This window comes from Trachurus japonicus, chromosome 9 (genome assembly GCF_045865225.1).
Source record: "Trachurus japonicus isolate A0001 chromosome 9, Traja_1.0".
Lineage (NCBI taxonomy): Eukaryota > Metazoa > Chordata > Actinopteri > Carangiformes > Carangidae > Trachurus > Trachurus japonicus.
The window spans coordinates 21,552,255-21,569,856 of record NC_140915.1 but is presented as its reverse complement, the minus strand read 5'-3'; the positions used below and the strand labels follow the sequence as shown (position 1 = coordinate 21,569,856).

Here is a 17,602-nt window from a genome sequence, read left to right as displayed (position 1 = left end):
GAAGTCAGTGACCTCTTATACATGGATTTCTTTTACTCTTCTCTCATTCAATCTAACTATGGTGAAGTGGTTGGGTCAGTGGGCTGATGTACTGAAGGTTGTGGGTTCAATTCCCTCCTTGGACATGTTTCTTGTATGCCATTCCGCATTTCTTTGTCAATTTATTCTGCTAATTCAGCATGGTTCAGCAATGGCTTTCAGCATTCTAGTTTTTGTCTGTAATCATCTTTTGTCCATTATTATCTGTTTTGTCTGGTATATTGTCTATTAGCCTATCTGTTATTATATCTTTTGTGAGCTAAAAAGAGCCTAAAAAATATTATATATCTTATAATAGCCTAGATAGAGTTTTTAAAAGCATCAATTCTCTTTTAGTGCCTAAAAGATTTGTCCAAGAAATGATTAGCTAATAAATGCATTTAAATAAATTAGCTACTGTCTGTATGATCAACGTTTAAAAACAAGACAAAAATCAGACAAGTGAAGAGACAAAACGAGACTTATAGCTTAATATCTAATATGATAACCTCCTTTTACAGTAATTACGAATAAACTGACTCCCCTCCAAAAATGTTGCGCGTGTTGCCGTCATTACGGTAAGCGTGGAGGAAATCCCAGCATGTGATTGGATGAGCGGCCAAGTTCCTCGACACTGCGTGAGTCTCCTCTTCTCACCACCACTCTGCTGCTGCATCTGTGGCTGCTGTCAAGGGACAAACCAGGCGGTCTCCTCCTCACACACAATTCAAACAGCGAACTCCACCAGAAATAATATGCTCAATAAACAGTAACTTCGTCAGCGGAAGGAAACGCAGTAGTACACATTTCAAGAGCAGGTAAGTGGAGCTGGTGTTGTCTTTAAAAAAGAGAGAGTAAAGTCTGTGGCATCGAAGAAGTTCCCGTTGTCTGAGCCAAGAATTAGCGAGCGAGCGAGGGACCGGGAGGGGGGGGAGGGAGAAGGTCTGAATGAATGACAGCATGTATCTCATCAGGCTCAAAAAGTGTTTCCTGTCGATGTGTTTTGTCAGTTTAACAGTTACAAACAGTGGGACTGTCGGCTCCTGTGTCGTTAACGAGGTCGCTGTAATAATACCAACACAACTTAGTCTGCTTCAACGTTTCCTCTGAGCTAGCTACATGCTAGCTTGCAGCAGTTGTTAGCTGCGTGTTGTTTTGCTGCTATATGTGTTTGCTAGGCTAAATCATCAGCCTTCCACTGTAGAGTTACCCTTGCAGTCTTTTTCATTTATTTATTTATTTATTTTTAGATGTCAATCAAATCAATTCCCTCCTCCTTTTCATTTAATCTTATTGGTCAAGTGTTATTACAGTGTGACGAAGTCTTCCTACTGTGGTTATAAATCACTTCTGCTGTATGTGTTAATACATAGTAATGCACATAATACACAGCAGCAAAGAAATAGCAAAAAATATTTCTCAGACTAGTACTCAGTACTCACCAAATTGTCAATTAAAATATGTTCAATGTCAGCTTTTGAATCCATCAAACTGGAACTAGCCTACCTGTCACTGCAACCACCAGTCTGGTATGTCTACAAAGTAGAAAAAGAGAATAATAACACCTGTCAGTAGAGTCACACCCTCCTGTGTAGCAACTATTATTATTCCCTGTTTATCCATTTCAGGTAACACAATCTTACCAATCATCTCTAAACAATAGTCAGAGTTCCTTTGATTAAGGACTGTTGTACTCTGATCCCTCTGAATTTTACCTCCAAGGCCATAAAAAGTTACTCATGAAAGCATGGGTGTGTGTTTGCTTGTCAGCGCAGGATGTATTGTCTGTTTGCAAGTAATTTCCTGTCTGAAATCTTTTGCCTACTCTAGTCAATACAATCATTGCTTGCACATATTTTCTCTGTTTACACTATTACTAAGACTTTAAGATATATTAAACTGGCTAGGCTGCACCTGTTGTACGCCAGTTTGCCTCATCTGTTAAGAATGGATTTTGTTAGTAAATGAGGTAGCCTACATGAAGTAAAATGCACAGTTTTACCTATTTAAGAAGTGGTTAATAAACCTATTACTCAGTCAGGTGCAGTTCTTGAGAGTACTTAAGATTGGTCAAGCTACAGCAAGTACTGTATTTGCTTTAGGATCTCAGCACAAAATTAGAATAACCAGCTTCCCATAATGTTGATTAATGGTGAAGCAATATAAACGCACACTAGGTTAGGTCAGGTGGTTGCCTGTTTTTTTTTCCTGAGCTTTATTGGATGTAATACAAAACTCAAGATTAGTTTCTGGCTGTGGGAAATGTTCACACTAGTTGTTCATTACAGAAAGCAGGCTTTTGTGTCTGTGCCAGAATAACCTTCCTTCTTGGCAGACACAAAATAGTCCAAAACATGCAATTAATTTCATTAGGGGATAAAAGAAAGTGCAAATGGATTGAAGTATTTCCACTATGTTAACGGTTGATCTCATCTTCTGAGACTTAATATGTTGTAGAAATGAGAGGCAAACATAATTTAAATGCACAAAACCAAAGGATATTCCTGTACACTGTACAACACAGACTGGAAAACAGAGGCACTGTACCCCGGTGAATATCAAATTCAAATATCAAACAGAGCATTAACATTTCTGTTTATTGTTGATGCCGCGGTACTGTCTTCTACTTTTACCAGGGCTTATTGTGGCTTTCTAGCTAATGTTTCCTTGATATGTAGTTGTAAGCGCCTTCGACTCAGGCAGCTGGCTATGCTTGCAATTTCTTTCATCAGACACTTGGTTAAACAGAGGGGCATGTGATCCGACCACGGTGCTTCCTCTTGAGTGCAGACTAGAGGAAAGTCACACTCATTGTGTCCTGATGATTTTGTATTTAAGAGGTACTTCAAATCAGCATAGTGTGTGCCTTAACACAGCAGTTGACATAAAAAGAAAGCCGTCGTTGTATGTAGCACATGACGCATCTTATTTGAATGTTTTGTTTACATTGGTTTTGCATAGGTATTATGAGCATGGTTGGATAAGGAAGGATAGAGCAGAATGGAGCAGGACAGGACAATGTTTACAACACAGATGAATGATTGATGTCACATTAAGAGGGCATATTTGGTCTTTTGCCACCTGAGCTCAGCTGTACGTTGTTCCAGACCATGAAATAATTAATACAGGTTATATTACATCTTTTTTTCTCAGCATGTGTAGGTTCACATTATTTGTAACAACTTACTGTAGGTGACGGCTTCCTCATGAATCTTGTATTTCAAAAGCAATATGTCTGGGAGCCATCGTTAAAGGAACAGAAATAGAAACTGCATGCACGTTGCTATCCCCCAAATAACTTCCTTAAGGTCTGGTTGCATATCCTATGGTTTGTTTCTTGACGTTGAGTAAAAGGAATTCGGACTTGTTAATAAAATGAATAATAAAGTGAGTGAGTGAGTGAGTGAGTGAGTGAGTGAGTGAGTGAAATTGGCATCTGTAATTGTTGGGATGAGATATTGTTTTGGCTACATCTCCTTTGTGGTTTGCTTTGCTCTTTTTGTAAGGTCACGATAACATTCAAAATACAAGATAGCATTGTCTTTATCACATGCAGCAGTTTTAATTTTTTCATTCTTTCCTTTGGTTCTGCTGCAAGTTCAGCAGGAAAGGAGGGAGCATTTCCCTTTGCTACAATTATTGTTACAAGGGCGATCAAACCTTCTCTTAATCGTCTGTAACTTACAGAGGTGTAGAAGAGCTGCAAGTGGCCTCTTTCTGCACCCACCACAACACAATATAGCAGCAAATCAGTGCGGGTCACATGCATCACATAGCTCTTACAATGATGGTACTATTCCAGGCCACCATCAGCAGCTGAACGTAGGATAGGGGCCCTTGTGTGCAGTGAGTGCACAGTAATGTTTGCTTATTAATGTGACACAATTTTAGGGAAATTGCTGTCATTTTTGCCCATTTGTATATTGGCTCGCTGTATATCCTTAACTCCAAAAATACCATATTCGTAGATGTGAGCTGAAACATGGTTTCTGTGATTGTTAGTTTTGTCCTGTTACATTTACATGATATCTGCCTGCTCTGCCCATCTGTCCTTTCTTTTGGCTGATGCCACCATGTCTTCATGTGGAGCTCATTGGGAAAAGGATTATGACAATCTTTCAAGGCTTTGTTTCTCAGTTCACACACTAAACTAAATCACTTCTGTCCACAGCCAGATTAATGACAAACCACTGCTATCAGCATTTGTAATCCTTGACTGCGGGACTATCATTACACACCAAGTGCATTTGTAGGCTTCTGTAAGTGTGTGTATGTTCGTTGGTCGACAGTCTGCTGTTGATGTTGTATCAAGGAGTGATAACAGTGTGATGATGTCATGTATAAAGGTCATGGTGGCAGTGCACTTAAGGTCTTAAGCAGTAACTCCACATCACATAGTAGTTTCATTGGCATTGGCATCATAAACATTCAAATCAACATGAATGGATTTTTTCTTAATCTTGGAATCTTATGACAAGTCAACCTCCGCAATTACATTCAAAGTTATCCTCACACATAATGTACAACCACTTATGCCACTATAATGATCCTAGCAAAGGGACGCTGAAAATAGATAAGACAACCATGTGCAGTTAAGTTTCTCTTTCCTCTCTCTACAGCTTTCTACCAGTGCACCTTCCAGAACAGCGACTGTCCACCATGCTGTCCAGGTTGAGGACAACCTGGTCCTTGAGGCCCTGTGTCTCTGTTTGCAGATGGGCACACACCAAAGAGAAGGGGAAGCCCCTCATGCTCAACCCCCGAACCAACAAAGTGAGTAAAATGTGTGCACTGAAAATGTGTGCATATGTCAGCATTTAATCAGACACGGTGGTTAAACAGATGGCAGCTCTATTTACATGTCTCAAGGCGCGTCAGCCCATTTGTCTTAGATTCATGCCAACTATGTCATGTTTGAAGTAGGCTAATTGGCACAAGCATTTTGTATACAAGATAATTGTAATTTGTATCATATCCTTTGATTATAATGTAAAAAAGATTGCAAAGTAATTGACTCCAAATCATACATGGAGTATATATCATGTAAAATGTTTATTCATGAATTGTCATAGTTAGTTTTCACTAATATCCTCTCCTGTAGTCTGGCTTCATATACACATCTTGTCCATCACTTTAATCCCCTGATGTTCCACTATCTCCTTGGAGGTGTCAATATCACTGTGTCCCAGGATAAGAATAGCAGAGAGGTGTGTTGTAGTGTGAAAGACAGACAATGGCTCTGACATTTTGGCTCTTTTTTATTAGACTACTTTCCCTCATATCCTAATGACATAAATATGTTCAGATTTCTTTCGTCTGATAGAAATTGTAATTAATCCCTGAAGTGTAATATCTTTACAGAAAGCCTAAAATGTAGCATTCACATACTGTATATTACAATTGCCAAACATACAGTCATTTTGAGAATGAAAAGTACATGAGGTTACACAGTTCAGTGTGAAATGTTACAGTATGAACAACATGGTATTGTAAAGTGCAGTCAGTAGTTGCGTCAGTTAATCTTATCACCGAGCCGCTAATAGGCACTAACTGTAAAACTATAAAAAGGAAAAAAAAAGTCTTTCTAGCTGCTGACTGGTGATTGCTGTTTATTTTTCCTTCTCTGTCAGACTTGGCCTTTCTGACAATTTAAGATTGGTTTGAATTGAGACCTTTAGGGAATGTTTTCAGGCTCAACAAATTCCTATTGTCATTTTAATCTCTCCTAAGCAGCTGTACCTGTGTTGTCATTTTTTTTAAAGTACTGAAGGCAGGATTAAAACTTAAAACTTACTTTCCTATTTTCGAAATGGTGACTTGACTGTTGCCATAATTACTGACAAGAAGCTTCCATATTTTTTCTGAACACTTTGCCTTACTAAAGACTTTTCCCAATGCCAACATAATCTACCACTTAACACCTTGTCATTTTTCATAGGAGTGTTGAGTTTATAAACTTGACAGAAGGCTGAAAAGGTCTGGTTGAAAAAAAGGAGATTTATGCTGCCGTCAGGGGTCTTTGCCTTCCATCCTTTTCCTTTTGTTATCTTATATTTCATTTTACTCTTTATATTCCTTTTGCTGAGTTTTAAAGTATGCGTACTTCAGCTAAAACATACTGGACTACTGTCTCAAAGGTGTTGTACAAATAAACTTGGCTGTCCGTGTCATGCATCTGTAACCACACCCAACAGTGCTGTGACTGCAGCAAGATGGGGTCTTGACCTGACACAAACCACATGACTGTTCAGCTGGTGAAACTTGCTTTGTACAGTGTATTTAGTGCTCATGACAGACGAATGCTGTACAGTGTTGGACAGAGTCTCTTTGAGGTTTGAAGGAATGGAGGAGAACTGGAAAATGTTGACAGAACAGATGAGCGTTTTTGTTACCCGAGTTAGCTCTGGGTTTGGCTGTTTACCACCTGAGCTGATGTTGTTTCAGGTCAATAAATAATTTCAAAGGAGTTTGATCTCATGCCTGCCAAGTTACAAATGACATTTGTACCACAAGCCTGCTTCAAGTGTCACAGTCTCACTCTGCAGGTTTTGCTAAACTTAGACAAGACTGGACAGGTGCTAAATATAGAAATGCCATCGTGTATGTCAACTGGTCATAGGCCATGTGGCTAATGTGGCCTTAGAAATACTGTCCGCACAGCCAATACTGTATGTCCACATTGCACTTCTGGCGAGTTTGTAAACTCGATCAAATGAGTGCAATGATCCATTGCACTCATTTGATCAAATTTAGAAACTCTTTTGCTTATCAAGACTAACTCAAGTATGTAAAAGCATTTTAAGAGGAAGGTTTAAGGCCACAGTCATTTGAATGTATTACTTCTGAGAGCAATTTTGCTGTCTGTCAGCTAAACTCTTGAGCTTCTTTCTTCTGAAAACGAGTGAATGAAAGCAAGAGAGATGAAAAAACAGCAGTGCGCTAGTTACTTAGTAGAAAAAAACTTTTATCTGCCAGAACAGATGTGACTTGCATCAGCTGATTGCATCATCACAACTCTTGTCGTCTCATCACCATGAAGGTCTTAGTGTTGCAGAGAGAGGCATTGTTTATTACACTGCACTGTTGGCTAGATAAAATCTTTGTGACTTATATTTAGTGAAGATGAGGCTGTTGATCTTCTACCTCAATTTGATTTTTGACACAATACAAATTTTCACCACATAACAAAAATCATAAAATCCTGATGTAAAATGCAGGATTGATGATCTTTTTTGGGGCAGTTAAAAAAACATTTAAAAATGATAAAATAAGAAATATGACTCAAACCAATGATTCGGTATCCAATGTACACTTTGAAATCTTTTATGTACCGTTTCCAGACCATATGAATGAATTTTAGGGGACATACAGGCATCCAGTTATATTAAATAAATACATATACATACACATAACACTACAAAGGAGAAAATAACTTTACATTTTTATCAGTTGCTTGGCTACTCGTTGCACCTGTTTAAATCAGTTAAAACACTTCAATAAAAGCACAACTACAATCTGAAGAAACCAGACAGGTTTTCAGCTTGTTGCATGATGTTGAGAGGAACTCAGTCCTAGACCTGAGAGAACTGAAATGCTCCATCAGCATGACTCAGCATTTTGCCACGGGAGCCCCCCACCTTTCATGGCTGTCACAGTATAATCAGCCCCTTCCCCAGCCCCAGATGTGATGGATTCCATGTGGTATGCCCATATTTCATTCAGCACTGAACCAGTAAACCCCTCCCACACACACACACACACCCTCATATACTGCAGGAAAATGAAAACACTTTGTTTTTAAACCACCCCCCTCCTCAACTCCCCTGTTCTTTTCTTCAGTGAGTGTTTCTCATTGGTTTGTTTAAGGCTGCGCTCCTCTCTTACCTCCTCCTCTTCTTTTCCCCTGGTGCATTTATTACAATATGGTCCCCCTCCTATTACCCATCCATCAGTTTCTCCTGCAAAGAGTCAATGGGTCAGTTCTGCCAAAGTGCCCAAAAGTACTGCACTGCGCCCTCTGGTGAAAAAAAAACTGAACCATAGTATGTGAACATTTTATGCAACACGGATACTGAAAAGTACTTCAGTGATTAAAGCTTTATTTTGCTGAAGAATGTTTTATGTATGGAACTTCAAAGCAATGTGCACAAGCTGCAGACCCTGTGCAGCAGAGAGAAGTAGTGTTTGAACTTCAAACCCAGAAACATGTGAAGTGGTGTCTGTAAATGGCTCACATACACAGGCTCATGGCTCCAGGAAGACTGGAGGAAATGTTACAGGGCAAACGATTTATCGCTTGTAAGACTGGCTTTCACTGGAGGACCTGCCTTTTTGCCATTAACAAATGGTCTGCATTTCACTCATTAGTTTTGATTAGTCACTTCCTGTCGGCAGAGATGTGTACATGTGCAACACTCTAATTTAATATGGGCAAACATGTGGAATGGAAAGAGAAGAGTTCAGACATGACGCATTGAAGTGGTTAGTGTAAAAACATAACAGCCCCTATGTACATACTGTGTTTGCACAGCCACAGTACATTGTATAGCAATGCTGCCTGCTCAACTCTGTGGTAACTTGACTCAAGATTATTCCCCGACAGTAAGTCGTATGCAGCTACATTCTCCTTGTCTCTTCACTCACTACTTTTTCTTTGTGTGTGTGTTCCTCCCCAGGGTATGGCTTTCACTCTACAAGAGCGACAGATGTTGGGGATACATGGTCTGTTGCCTCCCAAAGTGGAGACGCAGGACGTCCAGGCCATGCGCTTTCAGAAAAATCTCAAGAAAATGACTGATCCTTTGCAGAAGTATGTGCATGTTTTGGAGAATTAGAAAGTAAAGCTACAAAATGCTCTTGCCTATATTAATTTTAAGCATTTGTATTGACAATATAGTAATCTTAAAAATCTCACTGTGTACAGTTTACAGTAACTTTTCATTGCTTTCCACACAGGTACATCTACTTGATGGGCATCCAGGAGAGAAACGAGAGGCTTTTCTATAGGGTGTTGATGGAAGACATAGACGAATTGATGCCAATAGTCTACACACCCACTGTAGGCCTGGCCTGTACACAATATGGACACATCTTTAGAAGACCCAAGTAAGAATACAGTAACACTAAAACAGTGAATATTTAACACACAAAGAAAGAAACAAAATATATTATATTATTATAAATATTTGTGGTAGGCCTGTAGTCTGCATTCCCTCTGCTTGGCCTGATGTACACAAAATAAAATTTTGCCCCCTGAAAATTATGAACCTTTTAAATATTTAGAGGATTCTTGTGGATAAAATATGGTCTTGGACATTTTAAATTAAAGTTGTGTCAGAAACCTTGATGAAATACCACAATATTAAAGATGTACAGTCAGGGTATAAAATTAACTTTTTGACCTATCTGCCAATGGCAGGTAGGTCAAAAATTTTACCGGCCAAAATATGTTTTCACTGGCCACTTAACTGCTCACAACACAAAGTCGTTAAAATCAGCAGTGTTTTCCCCATTGCATTATAGTTAGGCAGCTATCTTACAGTAACAACACACACCTGCCTCCTAAACTAAATTGTTGCAATAAATATATACCGGTATATAAAAAAATAGGTTTAATCAGATTAGCTGATGGAATGACAACTGACATTACACAAATAGGCTTTCAGAGGAAGATATAGCTTAGTGATGTGAGTTAGCCTACATTTAATTCAGACTGAATAATGATCACAGGTTTTTTTTTTTTTTTTGGGAGGGGGGGGGTATTTTTTTTTTAATGTAGATTGCCTACTGTTTATCCTACAGTAGCCTATAGAAGGATGCAACTTTCTTTTGAAATATCAAACAAAGAGAACTATGGACTGTGGAAGTTTGAACAGCCTAAATACAGACGTTATCATGACGTGAATCATGTTGTGGTAAAAAAAAAAAAAAGACCGTTGATTCGGTGGAAAGGCTTTACGGGCGGGGGCTGCGGGGGTATAGCCTACTTCACAGCCCAGAGTGTCACTGACACTGTCGAGCCCAGTGTTTGAATTTCTGCCACTCTCGTCTGTGATCAAAAAACACAGAGTTTCAGCTGATCACGGGCAGAGTCGGCACCTCTTCACAGGGTTGCAAGTGGGGTGATGCTGCATTCAAGTGAACTCGGAAATTCGAGACAAACCCGGTCCCGTATTGATGCAAAACAGGACAGGGTTATTTAATCTGCAAATACGGGATGATTCCATATTGTCGGGGACATGTGGTAACCCTACCCCTCACCATTGTGATGTGTCGCCACATAAACACGTTACCACAAACTACAGTAACGTCGCTCGCTTCTGACCGCCTCCTCTGAATGACCGACTGAGCGCGAACGTTACAGCAGAAAACGTGATACATTTTCATTATGTTGAATCACGGAGGATAACGAGGGACAACTCTGACATTCGAAACACAGTCGGTAGATCTCCTGTAGCTGTAAACTGTGTTCGTTTCACTGTTCAGCATTTATGATGACAATATAGCTAGTGAAGTTGGCATATTCCAGCTGCCGGCCAATGGCGAGTGACCTAATAATTTTACTCGCCAAATCATATTTTTACCCGCATTTGGCGAGTGGCGGGTGCTAATTTTAAACCCTGTGTACAGTATTTGCAGTGGATATATAGATTTTCTTTTTCTATTTTATTGTAGATAACTTCTCAACATGTTTATTGAAGTAGTTAACTACTATATTCTTTCTCTCACCAGAGGCTTGTTCATCTCCATTCGGGACAGAGGACACATCAGATCCATCCTGGACAACTGGCCAGAGACTAATGTTGCAGTGAGTAGTATCTGAAAACCTGACATTGTGTGAAAGCGTCCTTTAACTGTTGATCCATCTTAAATGAAATGAACTGTGTGCAATAGTCACTTATAGATAATATTATGGTGATACAAATGTGAATGGGTCACAGTTAGTGATGGGGAGTCTTAGTCTTCTTAATGACACATCCACATTTTCACATTTCCTACATTTGCCTGGCAAGGGTCCAGTTTTGTAATCCTCACAGTTATGTGCTTGGAAAATGTTGATATGCAATTTTGCTGACTTTTGTACTTCTTTTCCACCCTCTCTCCAACCATCAATCTCTCTCTCTCCCTCTCTCTCTGTGGATAGGCAGTAGTAGTAACTGATGGAGAGCGCATTTTAGGATTAGGGGACCTGGGTGTTTATGGAATGGGCATCCCAGTTGGAAAACTTTGCCTGTACACTGCCTGTGCTGGCATTCGACCTGAGAGATGTCTGCCTGTTGTGATAGATGTTGGCACAGACAATGAGGTAGGAAATGCCAGGTGTATGTTTTCTGTTTACTGTGTATATGTGTGTGTGTGCGTGTGTGTCAGTGCTTTAGTGAGGATTAAATATAAAATCTATTTACCCTCTCCTGTTTGTCAGACTCTCCTTAAGGATCCAATGTACATGGGCTTATACCAGAAGCGAGACCGCTCTCAGGCCTACGATGATCTGATTGATGAGTTTATGGAAGCTGTGGTGGATAAATATGGACAGGATACATTGATCCAGTTTGAGGACTTTGGGAACCACAATGCCTTCCGCTTCCTCAGGAAATACAGGGAGAAATACTGTACCTTCAATGATGATATCCAAGGTACATACAACCCTTCACACAAATTTGAAAACGGTTACTACTTTGTAAACTGTTATACAGATAATTTCATTCTGTTACTCTGGACACCAAATGAAAGATATTGTGTGCAATTTTTTCTTTGCCCATATTCTAACACAATTTAGTTATTTAATGAGCTGTGTTATCCAGAAATTAAACCAAGAACAGAGATAATTGTATTGCTAAGAAAAGTCATGAAGTGAATCTACACACCCATGCCACCTTACCTTAAAACAAATGATGACAGTGCTGTTGTCTTCCAGGCAGTGACTTTATTGTTTACTGTTCTGCTCTTCTGTGTATTTTCAGGCACTGCATCAGTAGCCCTCGCTGGTCTGTTAGCAGCCCAGAGAGCTATTGGCAAACCCATCACTGAACATCGGGTGCTTTTCCTTGGAGCTGGAGAGGTCAGTCAAACCAAATCCTCTTGATTTTTGCTTTGTTTCTTGCCCTGTCCCGCATATTAAAACAAGATAACACTCTAGGTCAATTTGTAAGAGTGATACTGCCCCCTACTGGCCAGAGCAGGTGCTAAAAATAAGAAATTCTAATGGTCAGATTATGAATCTGCTGTGTTCAGTATTCACCATACCTTTTCTTCAAAAAAGAACTGCTAAGTCTTTCTCTGTTTTGCTGTAGTAACACAGACATTCATCATGTTTTAACTCAATGAGGTTATTTTCTCTTCAGGCTGCCCTTGGAATTGCCAATCTGATTGTCATGGCCATGATGGAGACAGGGATGAGCCAAGCTGACGCCAGAAAAAAAATCTGGATGTATGATAAATATGGCTTACTAGTAAAGGTTAGTGTTTGTAGCACAGAGATTAATAACTGAAACATACATTAAGATGTCTGTGTGGCTTCCTGTTTGGCTTGCTGTTTGCACAATGGGTAATACGTTTATGATATTGTTTATCAATTTGTAACCTGTTTGTGACTGCAGGGCAGACAGCAGGAAACGGATACTAATCAAGAGGCATTTGTCCATGATAGTCCAGGGAATGCAGAGAGCTTCCTTGATGCTGTCAATACCATTCAACCAACAGCTATCATTGGTAAGGAACCCGTTGCTATTCTGTATTCATATACCTTTGCAGCCTCTCAGTAAAGTGTAGGATTGGTAATTTGAAACTCATTATGAAAAACACAGAAAAATATGTGTTCAAGTTGTTAAATTCTATTTTTATCATGTTCTCATATGACCCTATTCTTAGTATTTTTGATATATACTCGGTGTAATGAGCCATCATTATCCCAACTGTATAGTGGGTAAACAAAGAAAGAATCATACCCTGTCAAAACATTCACATTTTGTTGCTACACTGAAATGAAACTGAATTGCAGAACCATGAACATCCAAGGAAAAGTGAAGAAATACCAGACGAAAATAAAAATATAGCATCAGTTCTGAAAAATAATGAAAAGTTTAAGAAAACGACCTTTGCTGCTCGGTAGAATATCACTTGTGTGACTCAGCGAGTGTAGGCTGTGGGTATAAGCCTGCTCTTGGCCACAAGAACCTCACAGCTAACAACCTACACACCGGCAAGTTTTGACAAAGATTTCAATCGTGCAAACACTATTTGGAATATTTATGTAATTTTCTTTGCAGAGAATTTCCAATTTTAATGACAGTAATCAGCGCTGCATGTGCTAAATTCTATGGAAACAAGTAGATTACAGCTCCACGGCAACTACTGTTTCTCTCACCTACTTTCAGGTGTGTCAGGAGCTGGACGTCTGTTCACCCATGATGTCATCAAGGCCATGGGAGCCCTGAATGAACGACCAATCATCTTTGCCCTGAGTAACCCAACCAATAAAGCAGAGTGCACAGCGGAGGATGCCTACACACTCACTGATGTACACAAACTTTCTTTTTGCCTTTTCTTTTCTGTCCTTCTGTTAGCATTAAAACTCACTCATCTTTTTATTCCTTTCCTTGTTTCCTGTCATCACTCTTCCTTTTGTTTCCTATGTTAAACAGGGTAGATGTCTTTTTGCCAGTGGGAGTCCTTTTGGACCAGTGACTCTGAGTGATGGCCGCGTCATAACACCAGGACAAGGAAACAATGCTTACATCTTCCCAGGTAAGCAACCTGAGAGATGGCACTGTAAGAAAATGCTTTATTACTGAACAATACACTACATGTCATAATGCGGCATGTACATTGCAGGTGTGGCCCTGGCTGTGATCCTGAGTGGAGTGAGACACATCAGTGACACAGTATTCCTGGAGGCTGCCAAGGTCTGAAGGACTGTCTCTCCATCGCTCTCATCTTTAAACTTGCCCTCACCCCATTCTGCATTCTCTTGCTGGCTCTGTGTTGTTTGCATAATGCTCCTTATGCTCATCTAAACCCTCTTTAACCCTCTGATGTCTCCTGTCCTCTCTCTTTCTAGACTCTGGCATAACTGCTAACAGATGAGAAAAGACTGATCCCGCTTTGCACTTTTTCTATCTGTGTCCTTCCTCTTTGCTGGGCTGCATTTGACTTCATAACACTAATCAGTGCAGTTAATGAGAAAAAAACCCATTATGCTTTTTGTGCAAGCACTCTGGTTTATATTGAGGACACTGTCACTTGCATGATGTTACTATAACCGATATTGTAACTCTGTCATTTCTATCACTTGACCTAACATTTCTTATGTCTAATTAATATATCTAAGTTTCTCGATCAAAACCACATAATACATAATGACTTCACACTGTTATGAAAGGCAAACACCGTTCTGTAGATGAGTAACAGTAGTAGTAGTTCTGTTTTGTTAGAAATGTATCCTCAGCCTAAAAGTATGATTCTTATTCTCTTTTCAGACCCTTGCAGAGCAGTTGACAGATGAAGAACTGGCAGAAGGCAGGTTGTATCCTCCTCTCTCCGAGATCAGAGAGGTGTCTGTCCAAATGGCTGTCAAGGTAAAACTGTTGGAAATGACCTGGCTTTTTATCCGTGTTCCACCACAGCATGACAAACTTTTTAAGCCATAACATCATGCTAGTTATTTTTTATACAACTTCTCAAGAACCCACTTTGGTCGTAGTAGCTATTTGTCTGCTTGTGTTTATCGTGTCAGTTTCTATGCTAAATGTTCTCCTTCATCTACAGGTGGTGGAGTATGTCTATGCCAAAGGCATGGCGTTCCGCTACCCTGAGCCTCTGGACAAGAACAGCTTCGTACGGGCTACTGTCTGGAACACCAACTATGACTCCTTCCTGCCAGATACATATGATTGGCCAGGTGTCAGCTTCAGCCCCAAGTCTGACTAGTAATGGAACAAACCCTCAGCGTTCCACATGTCATAATGTCACTCTCTTCCTTTGTTTTCCATTTTACCCCTTAATCACAGATCTTTTGAGGCAAGTTATCTTTTGTGCAAGCATACTGCTTCCATATCACTGCATTGCACTAACGCAGTCTTAGGAGATCTGTGAATGGGTTGAGTGGAAAGTGGCCCTTGGAAAGACGAAGACATTTGACATTTCAGGTTTTTTAAATTTTCTCTGCATCAAAGTAAATCTGCACAAAGCTGGTGGGCCACCTGGTGGTAGGAAAAGGCATTGTTGAAATCTGGTTTTCAATGTTGAAGTCTTGAGATACATTTTTATTACTCTGCTTGGAAAAGAAAATGACATAATATTATCATCAAATAAGTAATTTCAGTTAGATTATGCTGTAAGGTTATCCAAACGGGAGGTTTAAATAGATAGTGGACAATTTGATTGGTTTTTGTGTTTTCTGTCCACTATGTTTTTAAGTCATAAATTACCTAAGAATGAGCCTCACTTTTGACATGAAATCTTTTTCACGTATTTTAGGTTGTTTTTCACTCCATAGTTGAAATAATGATGGCTGCCTAGAGATTACAAGGCACAGGTTTCAACATGGAGTAAAGATTTCATTGCCTTTTTCACATCAAGTGGGCCTCTGGTCTTTTCACTGAACAACCAATACCCGGTGTTAACACATTCAGTTTGACTCTCTTTTATAAGGCCACATTGGTGGTCAGAAACAGTCCAGTAGAGCAGAGGGCTAAAGAGCTTGGCTTTTGTGTGGAAAAGGAAGAAGGGGATGTAACTCAGGGGAGAAGTAACACGAGTAATTAAAGGAGGACTTCTTGATAGAAAACTATTAGATTATATGAAGGGAAATGAATTTTTTACCTACCAGCATTCATGGAATCCAGCATCTTGACAACACATCCAACGTCCACTCCAGCATTTTATTTGTTCAAATGTTCTCGTCACAGCTTTATTCCTCAGAATTTTTTTTTCTTTCGTTTATTTTTGTGGGACGTATTTTGATATTTTGCAAAGTCATCAACACTCCTTTAATGAGTTGTGGTATGAAGAGTCTATCCCTAATAATGAACAATTTTGCTTAAGTGTAATATACATATTTAAAGAAAGGTGTGCAGTGTTAAAAAAAAAAATTAGATGAACTGTTAATTTCCTCCTTTTAATTATATTTTATTTACTGTACAAGCACTTTTGTGGTAAAGTGAGACTGTCCATTGAAAGTTTCTATAAAGTTGTGTTAAACATGCCCAGTGTGCATGTTGGCTGATTGGTGTGTGGGTTTCACTCCATTGAACATTATCAACAAGACAACACGCTTGCAGACTAGGTCTCTATTAACTGACATGATCTACCGGGATGTATAAGAAGAAGAATTTACTGATCTACTTTGCCAGTATTTAGAGATGGAAACTAAAGCTTACTAGCCAAATGACACTGTTGCTGCGAGTCAAAAATCATAGTATTAGCCTCAAAACATGGTTAACCAACTAGCCCGGCTGGGAAAGGACATATTTTGACCTTGACATTTCTGCTTGTTTCCATGCCTCAAAAAGATTCTTGGGGACACTATAAATGTATATTTTTTGGCATAAAGGGTAGAGGTACCTTGATGACAGATTGTTCCAGACAATCTTTATTTGTAGCCTAATGAAGAAATTCTGCAATGCTAACAAATCAGCTTTAATTATCTTACAGTAAGTGTCAATAGTGAACTGTTTATATTGAACTACATTAGGGCATTGGTGGTAACTGAAGTATGTTAAAAATATATATATGCTTGGTCACTGTGTATATTTTAACCTCAGGACTGTGTTTTAGGACCTGACTTCCTGCACTGAAGTGCCTGCACAGTGTTCAGTGTTTCAAGTCACTCCATGTTCCACAATGTAGACCTTACAACATGCTGCAGACAGAGCTGAGAAACAACCCATCAGCACTATGAATATAAATATAGCGTTTTGTTTTGTATGAAAATGTGTGTCATTCAACGTGCAGCTTTTTTTCTCATAGACTTTGCAGCTTCTGGTTATAAACAGGTAATATATTGTTAAAGCAATGTTTACTACTCATAACTTTAGTTTGTTTTGTTTTTTAAAGAAATTATATAACAGTTAAACCTCATCAAGTGTCATCCCATGTGTCTATCTTGTTGTTACTGACTTTAAGTGTCCAGTATGAGTCCTTTGTTTTTCGTACTGTCTTGGTTCGATGATTGATCTGCTCATTTCACCAAACTGTGCATTCATGTCGTGCTGTGTTCTTTGTCCGTCTGATGTTTATTTTTTGTACACAGTAATGTTGCCTTAGTGTATGTATGCAGAGAGCAGCATGCCTGTGCTGCTTCAGTGATCTTATAGTGCAGAATAAAACTTATTTTACATTGCCTCCCTTGTCTACTGTTTTGTTTAAAAAAAACCACTGTTGCCGCTTCTTTAACCGCAAGGCGCTGTAATGTAATTGAACCCCCGATGGGACTGTCATAAGAAAAGGTTCCAGTGATAATTCTCTTTTAATCTTAGTTAAATTAAGTTTTGATAACCATCTAAGCTTGGAAATCCTAACGACTGGTACTGTGTTGTTGAAGTGTTTAAATTTAGAGATTTACGAGGAAACAAACTTGACTTGA

At 39.3% G+C, this 17,602-nt stretch overlaps 1 protein-coding gene across 1 annotated transcript; it reads left to right on the top strand.

Moving 5' to 3' along the window:
• Positions 1 to 624: 624 nt before the first annotated feature.
• On the top strand, positions 625 to 17,361 carry me2 (malic enzyme 2, NAD(+)-dependent, mitochondrial). The gene is made up of 15 exons (XM_085786540.1): positions 625 to 836; positions 4,638 to 4,791; positions 8,694 to 8,827; positions 8,974 to 9,123; positions 10,750 to 10,825; positions 11,162 to 11,323; positions 11,441 to 11,654; positions 11,982 to 12,079; positions 12,363 to 12,476; positions 12,618 to 12,729; positions 13,395 to 13,537; positions 13,662 to 13,764; positions 13,852 to 13,922; positions 14,496 to 14,594; positions 14,785 to 17,361. The coding sequence occupies exons 2-15, from the start codon at positions 4,678 to 4,680 to the stop codon at positions 14,944 to 14,946; spliced, it is 1,752 nt and encodes a 583-aa protein (XP_085642666.1). The 5' UTR covers positions 625 to 836; positions 4,638 to 4,677; the 3' UTR covers positions 14,947 to 17,361.
• The last annotated feature ends 241 nt before the right edge of the window (positions 17,362 to 17,602 follow it).